The sequence below is a fragment of the Ornithodoros turicata genome, chromosome 4, assembly GCF_037126465.1.
Source record: "Ornithodoros turicata isolate Travis chromosome 4, ASM3712646v1, whole genome shotgun sequence".
In the NCBI taxonomy this organism is placed as follows: Eukaryota; Metazoa; Arthropoda; class Arachnida; order Ixodida; family Argasidae; genus Ornithodoros; species Ornithodoros turicata.
The window spans coordinates 55,718,200-55,726,775 of NC_088204.1; the positions used below are offsets into that span (position 1 = coordinate 55,718,200).

The 8,576-nt window shown below is 48.6% G+C and overlaps 3 protein-coding genes across 3 annotated transcripts; all 3 read right to left on the bottom strand.

The window, feature by feature from the left end:
- Positions 1-2,657: 2,657 nt before the first annotated feature.
- Positions 2,658-5,354, bottom strand: LOC135392454 (uncharacterized). The gene has a single exon (XM_064623164.1). The coding sequence runs from the start codon at positions 5,352-5,354 to the stop codon at positions 2,658-2,660; it is 2,697 nt and encodes an 898-aa protein (XP_064479234.1).
- A 228-nt stretch (positions 5,355-5,582) lies between these two features.
- Positions 5,583-6,701, bottom strand: LOC135392455 (uncharacterized). The gene has a single exon (XM_064623165.1). The coding sequence runs from the start codon at positions 6,699-6,701 to the stop codon at positions 5,583-5,585; it is 1,119 nt and encodes a 372-aa protein (XP_064479235.1).
- A 27-nt stretch (positions 6,702-6,728) lies between these two features.
- Positions 6,729-8,303, bottom strand: LOC135392456 (uncharacterized). Its single transcript, XM_064623166.1, has 2 exons — positions 8,298-8,303; positions 6,729-7,892 (listed from the first exon to the last, which is right to left on the bottom strand). Exons 1-2 carry the CDS (start codon positions 8,301-8,303, stop codon positions 6,729-6,731), a joined length of 1,170 nt encoding a protein of 389 aa, XP_064479236.1.
- Between the last annotated feature and the right edge of the window lie 273 nt (positions 8,304-8,576).

Consider the following 8,576-nt stretch of genomic DNA (forward strand, 5'->3'; position numbering starts at 1 on the left):
TGTATGTTGTATGTGTTGTATGTAGTGTACTCACCTCCTCTGCCATGGCCATCAAGAGATGGCCGGCAGTATCTTTCAAATAAATAAATAAATAAATGTCATAACAATTTCTGTATTCGTTATTCAGGACCAAAGAGACCATAATGTAATTACACGGGTAATCAGCACAGTTGAACATTTTATGCATGTACGTACAACACATATATTCGATACAGTCCATAATTTATAGGTGCATTTTATGATGTGGTCTGAAAATAATACATAGATATTGTTGGAACATGCGACAAGTTATTCACGAAGCATATGCAAACAATAATGTTTTTAAACAGTTTTATGGAATTCGTAATATCAGCTTATGGCTGGAAGAGGGGGTTACACTTGACTTCGACCAATGACTAGGATGAGTATCGTAGTGATGTGTTACGTGAGATGTGCTATTGAGATGTGTTACTTGATTTCATCAGATTATGATGTGTGCAGAGGTACGTAGTACACCCAAAAGGTGAACAGTTGATGCAAGAGAAACAGTGTGAAAAAGACGAATGCAAAACTACATTCCTTCCAAGTCAGAAGTTAAGCAGGCTTAGATTGGTGGTACACGATTGAACGGCATGCAAAAGTGATATGCTTAAGGAGGAATTTTTGTTTTCTTTTCAGGTACAATTGATGGGGCTGCAATCGCAATCATTGCTCCAAGCACGAGGGACCCCCGTTTTGTGGATGGGAATTACTACTGCCACAAGGGGTATCATGCCCTCAATGTGCTTGGGGTGAGAAATAATTTTTGCTCTAAGACGGCTGGCAATATGTACCTTTCTATAGATTGTTGCTTGCGCTACTACAGATTGCCCCTGTAAACTACCACAATATGCACATGCAAGAGTAGGATAGAATACAGAAATCCTTAATTAGGTTTCAGATGCAACTCGTCGAATCCTCTATCTGAATGCATGTTACCCGGGAAGTTGCCATGACTCCTCCGTATGGAGTATGTGTGATCTTCGCCGTCAGGCTCCACAGATGTTTGGCGATGGAGAATGGCTTCTAGGCAAGTGTACAGTATATGTCTATAAAATGTGACATAGTACAACAGGACAACTCTTATTGTTTTGCCACATTTATTCTTTACAATGCACTGCATTAGGAAAAACATAGCTGAATGTGGATTACAGAGAGTAAAGTATGAGAACGTTTTAAATTAATAAATGACTCCACAGTTAAAGTACCTCTACAGACTACACCATGATATTTCTTTTATCAGACTCAATACACAAAATGTAAATGGTGTCAGTGAGCATTACGCACTTCCACTGATGTTTGAAAGAAGCTCCCCAGATCGGAATTATCTCGGAGCAGGCGACCATCTAGCGCCCCTCTTAGCAACAGTGCTCTCTGTAGCTTTGGGCTACTTAGAGTTACAGGTCACTCGAGTTAATCCCAGATAAATGTAAAAAAACTGCAGTGTACCTTTGTTGGGGACTGCGTTAAAGGGCTTGTATCTCGCAAAGTATGACACTTACAATTTGTTTCCTGTGTGTTCTAGCATGCATTACAACACGTCTGTAACATAATGAACCACATCTGTGAAAGTGTCTGAACCACTATAACTGAGTGTTAGACCCCTGCCAGCAGCTGGTGAGGGGATGGAAACTGACCTTCGAGGAGCAAACTGGGTAATGTGCCCAGCACATGATATCGTACTCTTCAAAAATAGAAAATCATTTTCTGATACTTCCATTTCACACCGGAAAGCTAGACACTACTATTTTAGGATAATACTGTATGAAACACATGTATTGACAGAAATTTGGCAGGATTCTGAAGATAGTCGGCAGTGGCATTTAAACTGGCAAGTATGATGCCCACAAAACAAAATGTTGCACGCGACACTGCACACGTTAGTGAATATGGATCCAAAGAAACAATGGATGGCTTTTCTTGATGTTGCAGGGGACCTTGGGTACCCTCTCGAGCCTTGGCTGATGACCCCTGTCCGCAACCCTGCAACACAGAAAGAAGAAGCGTACAATGAAGCGCACCGGAAGACGAGGGTTCGTGTGGAGCAATGCTTTGGGGTCCTGAAGATGAGGTTTAGATGCCTCCAGCGCTACAGAACACTGCACTTCTCTCCAGACCGGGCAGCAAACATCATAACAGCATGTGCCATTTTGCATAACATCTGCCACAAATACAATATTCCTGATCCATCGGATGAGGAAGTGGACGACCAGGAAGGGACCAACGAAGACAACTTAGACGTTGACTTGATTCAGGAACCACTGGAAGCATCATTAATATCCAGGGGATTGCACAGAAGGAGCCATATAATAAGCCAGTACTTTTGATTCATGGTTTAGGCCAAGTGACAAGGTGCATGCCTTCACATAACCACGTGCCGCACTTGTGTTGTACGGTAAACTTTGAACCGGCAATGGAGCAACTGCCAGACCTAGGCCAGCCCAACAGGAGGAGAAAAGCTAACAGCGATGAACTCCCAGAAAGCTTTTACTAAACTCATACGTACGTCAGTACATGAGCAAAGCTAGGTACAAGTGAAAGAAGAAAACCCAAGTTGTCCCACGCGCATCACCATGTCGATTACCACCTCGTCGTCTTCATATACATTTTCAACATCCTCCCCCGCCGAATGACTGCAGTCATTCCTCCAAAGTCTCCAGGGGATACAGTAGCTGCACTGGCCGCCTTGTGATGTTCCCAGTTGGCAATTTGATGGTACAAGCTCGCACCTTGTCGTCTCGCCCTTTGTGGAGGGTCACTATTCGCACAGTCTTCCACAGGTTACGTGGTGTCCTTTCCTCGTGAAGAAGAGCCAGGTCTCCCTGCTTCAATGTGTGGTACCCCACCGGCTTGGAGATTTGGGCGGACCTCAGGTGAAGAAGATAATCCGTGCGCCATCGTTTCCAGAAATGGTCTGATACTCTTTGCCGATATCGCCATCGTCGGGAAAGATCTGTCACTGTCGACCGCGGCGGTGCTTGATCTTGACCGTTTGGAAGTGCGACCAATCGTCGGCCAATCAACAAATGAGCAGGCGTCAACGCAGCTGGTTCATCCGGCGATGCATGTAAATATGTGAGAGGTCTTGAATTTATCGAAGCCTCGGCGTCTTGTAAAACGGTCATCATTTCCTCGAACGTTAAGGACTGTCGCCCAAGGACTTTTCGGAGAGATTGCTTCATGGTGCGGACCAATCTCTCCCACCATCCACCCCACCACGCTGCCTTCTCGGCTATGAACCTCCACTTTATTCTATGATTGGCGAAATAGTCCTGTACTTCATTCTTCCCGACGATGCTTTGGAGCTTTTGAATCTCACGGGACCTTTTTTTGAAGGTGAGTGCGTTGTCCGAGTACACGGTAGTGGGAAGTCCTCGACGGGCGATAAAACGACGGAACGCCAAAAGAAATGACCTCGCAGTGAGACCCGAGACAAGTTCCAGATGCACTGCCCGCGTGGTAGCGCACGTAAAAAGAGCAATGTATGACTTCGATGTTCCACTTCCGGAGCGCACCATTACTGGACCCGCGAAATCCACTCCCACTACCTCGAACGGTAGGTTTCGAACAATCCTCTCAGGTGGCAATGGGGCGGTCGGAGCTGAAGCCGCCTGCAGGCGATGACGTGAGCAGGCGGCACATCGAAATATAATTTTCTTTGTTATTTGTCTGCCCTGTGGAATCCACCAGCGCTCTCGTATGTCGTTTAATGTATCCTGTAGTCCACCATGCAGGGTCCTCCTGTGACCTTGATCGACGACCAACTTTGTGAAGTGATGTTCGCGTGGAAGAATGACGGGGCATTTCACGTCCTCTGCTTCTGAACCGTACTGTAGCCGTGTCTGCAAACGAATAATCCCGCTGTCATCGAGGTAGGGTCGCAGCGCGGCGAGTTTGGATTCCGGTGCTACCGTCTGATCCGTCTGAAGCTGAGCAATTTCTTCCGCATAGTGTTCCGCTTGGGCCTGCTGCACCCAGAATTTCTCCGCTCTTTTCACTTCTTCATCAACCAAACAACCGGATTGTCGGTTTTCCGGCTTCCGCATGTTGTTCAGAAAACGAAGGATCCACGCAGTAACCCTTATCAGTCGTTGATAAGTGCTGTACTTGGCTGTATCAATTGGCGGTGGACCTGACGAAACCGAAGTGTGTAAGACGTTTGCTTTCCGGTTCCTTTCGTCATCTGCTCTGGTGTCCCACTCGAGGTCGTCGTCTGGCCAGCTTGATGGCTCGAGGAGTAACCAATCGGGTCCGTGCCACCAGACGTTGCTGCGAATTAGTGTTTCTGCCGTTACACCTCTGGTTAGATAATCTGCGGGGTTCTCTGTTCCAGGACAATGCTTCCATCTCCGTCGATCAGTCTTTTGTTGAATTTCGTCGACACGGTTGCTTACGAACTGTTTCCATTCGGTAGGCGGTCTTCGGATCCACCAGAGGGCAATCATCGAGTCGGACCACATAAAGGACTCAAATTCAATGCCGCTGAAAATTCTTTTCAAGTAGTGCATCATTCTTGAGCCGATTAACGCCGCCATCAGCTCTAGACGTGGCAGAGTCAGCTGCTTAAGCGGTGCTACTCGTGACTTCGCGAGAACAAATGTAGCAGTCGTCGATCCGTCTTCGTTCTGCCCTCGGAGGTACGCTACAGCACCGTAACCCTTCGGGCTGGCGTCGCAGAAGATATGGAGTTGAGGGTTTCTGCAACCACTGGGGAACATACAGCGATCCACGATGACCTCAGCCAGTTCCGGTAGTTCCCTGCACAATTGACTCCACTGGTCCTGCTTGTCTCTCGGCATCTCCGCATCCCAGCCAACCTCCTCAACCCACAAGGCCTGAAAAATCATTCTTGCTCGAACCGTGAAAGGGTGCAGAAAGCCAAGAGGGTCGTAAATCCTAGCCGATGCTTGGAGTACGTTTCGCTTGGTGCCTGCAACATGCACCGATTTAACAATTGAGTCCAAGCTGCACGCAAGTGTGTCGTTCCTTTTGTCCCAAACAACTCCAAGCACTTTTGTAACTGGATTGTTGTTCGTACTGCTCTCCTCTTCATGTCTGAAAATGCCTTCAAGCGCTGAACAGTTGGACGTCCATTTCCGCAGACGCATGTGGGCCGTTTCCATGACCTCGTTGGCGTCGTTGTAAAGCTTCACTGCTGACTCCAAGTTTTGTGCTCCAGTCAGCAAGTCGTCCACGTAGAATGAAGACCCCAAGACGTCTGCAGTGTCCTTTAAGTCACCGGTGACTTTACGAAAATGATGCTCCAGAGTCGCTGCTAGCAGGAACGGACTGGCCGATGTCCCAAAAGGCACCCGCCGCATGCGCCATTCCACCATTTTGGCGCTGTATGTAATGGTTTGTCGAAGTGGCACCTGATCAAACCACAAAAAACGTAACGCATCTCTGTCGCGTTCGTCCACACTGATTTGCAGAAACGCTTTTTCGATGTCTGCAGTGATTCCAATCGGATGCGTTCTGAAACGGAGTAGCGTATCTAACAAGTCCGGTTGAACCTTCGGCCCTTTTTCCAAGTGATCGTTGAGCGATGTACAGTTGCCAGAATGCTATGAAGCATCGAACACCACCCGCATTTTCGTAGTCGTAGACTCGGGACGGATGACCTCACGATGAGGCATGTAGTAGATGCGTTCAGGTGTCTTTCCCTCTGAGATAGGTACTGGTTCCGCGTGGTCGTTCAACAAATACGCGCGAATGTTCTTGTCGTATTCTCTTACCAAGGCGTCGTTCACGGCGAGCCGTTTCACCAATCGATTCAGTCTCCTTTCTGCGACAGCACGGTTATCGTGCAGTGGGACGTCGACGTTCTTCCATGGGAGGCGCACCTCATAACTGTCGTTTGCCATCTTTACAGTGCGCTGGAACTCTGCTAGCACGTTACTCGTCAATGCCGTCGGTGGGGCGCCTTCGTTGATGCCTGCATTTTCGATTTCCCACATCTGCCTTATTTCTTCATCTTGCAGGAACACGCAGTTCACGTTTGTTCTCAGCACGCATATCAGGCTGTCTGCTTGTTGCGCGACCAGAGCTTTCACTTGGCTTGGGCCTTGGAACGTCCATCCCAATATCGTTTCGATGGCAACGAGCTCTTCCTGCTTCCCGTAGCGCCGAATTTCGCCGGAGATCAGCTTCCAAACTTGATCGGATCCAATAAGCAGACTGATGCCATTTAGTTGCCGCATACCAGGAAAAGCCACAACATCGGCGATTAGTTCACCACAGTCCTGAAGTGCAAGTACGTGTTTGTTGTCCACCGGCGATTCCTGGATATCTCTGCATATCACTGGTATGACGATGGCTGCTAGCTTGACGTCTTCGTGGGTGTACTGGCTTCGCACAGTCACTTCCACAACGCTTCGTTTTGCGGGCCGACACTCCGAGTCTGAGGCGAACGTGTTAATTCCGATCCAAACTTGGGCTACCTCCTTCAAACCGAGCTCCCTTGCTAGATCTTCCCGGATGAACGTTCGTGAACTTCCACTGTCAACTATCCCTCTGATATACTGGCACCTGGTACCCGACACAGTCCAGGCACGAAACGTTTCGAGGAGCACAGTGCTCATACTGGTCGCGGAAGACATCAGGACTGAAGTTTCTGTCGTTTCGATGGCGTTTTTGTCTTGAGTTTCCTTAGCGTGCGCGGCCGTCCAGTTGGGGTCGCACATTGTGGCAACGTGTCTTCCTCTGCATTTTCAGCACCTTCCCTTGTAACGGCATTCCTTTGAATTGTGGAACGCCTTCGTGCACCGAAAACAGCGCCTGTACTTGGCCAACGTCGTCTTTTTGTCTTCCTGCGACATGTCTGCGTTGCAGTTCTCAGTGGCGTGAGACTTCGCCTTGCAAAAGAGGCAGTTCGTCGGGACAGTTTGGTTGTGCAACGCGAAAGCAGAGGGTGCACTGGCATGACCTTTTGCTCCCGTCTTCCGTTGGCCGGACGGTTTCTGATCCTGGCGGTCGCAAAGTCCACTCCTTTCTCTGCTTTCAACTTCTGCCTTCAGGAAAGCCAGCACCTTGTTCAGTTCTGCGGAAGCTGTGGAGGCAGCGCCTTCATCTTCTAACGTGGCGACTTCGTGTTCTGCTGGTGTTGCGGCGTCTCTCTGTATGCTCCGGAGGTTCAAACGATGGTACTCGAGCACTATGTCGGACGGTATTGCGGCCAGTAGGATTTGCGTCATCATCGAAGAGTAAGTCACTGTTGGTATGCCTAAAGAGCGTAAACCGCATATGTTCGTCTGCACGTAGTCGTGGAGTTTTCGCAAACCGCACGTGTCCGTTGAAGACTTAACATGTGGAAGCGTTCTAAGCTTCCCTAGGTACTGTTCCTCAAGCCTTCCGCGGTCTCCGAACCGTTGAGTGAGCAAAGCGATAGCGTCGTCGTACGCCGCTTCGGTCGTCTGCAGTCCTGATATAGCTGCCTCCGCTGTTCCGAGCAACAACGATCGAAGGTAATGGAATTTATCCGACTTGGTTAAATTCCTGTTGTCGTGCACGTTGGCCTTGAACTGATCCCAGAACGGCTGCCATTCTGTAAAATCTCCGCGGAACTTCCTCAGTTGAAGGCGTTGCAGCCTGACTCCGGTACTACGGTCAGGGATCTGTGGAGTCGGAGAACTTGTAGTTGTGACTGCTAGTGTAGGCGTCGATGTAGTCTGTGGCAGTCGTTCGACGGTGAGTCGTAGCCTTGCGATGCACTCTGTTATCCTTTCTTCATACTGCAGAACAGAGTCGTATTCACTTCTGAACGCTTCAGGAGCGATGCTGTCCTCCACTTCCCGATCCAAAACGTAAAGCTGCTTGCTGCATGTCGTGAGCTTCTCCAGTAGGGCGGTGATATTCTCTGCTGTGGCACTCTGGTCCTGAAGCGCAGCGGTAGCTTCGTTAATAATCTTCGTTGCTTGCGTTCTTCTCGCTGTCCGCTTGGCCACACAGTCGCGCGACTGATTTCGTGGTGAGCAGACGCTCCTCCAGCTGCTCTCGGATTCTACGCCCCTTCCACGCCGAGCGGCTCGCCTGCTTCGTCGTTGGGTCGGTTTTTGTGTGTGCCTGGTGTTCCTTAAGGCTGCGGTCCAAAATCTATCAACTGGTATTCGGCTAAGCACAGTAAGTTACATATTTCTTTATTTTTGGGGGGTTTTTACGTAGGTTTACAGGCACACACAAAGGGGTGTTTGTTGATTCCGATTTAGGCCTAACTTAGCGGCTGGGGCGGGCGCCTGCCCGCCACGAATACTTTGTTTTTTGTATAACTTTAAGGTGGATACAAACATAACGTTACGGTTATTTTCGGGGGGTCGGGGGGTCTTTTCTAAGGTGTTTGAATCATTTTTTGTTTCTGGGTAGTTAGTATTTCTGAATTTTTACACGTTTTGTGAGCGATACACGTTTCCCACGTGTTAGCTAATTGTGTTAGTAGTCAGTTCGAAAGAACCGTTGTTTTTCTTTATCGTCGTGTTGCGCAAATAAGTTTGCGTGTTGCAGATTTGCGTGTTTCGTAAATCCATTGTACTTTTTCATTATACGTGTATTTCACACGTAAAAAC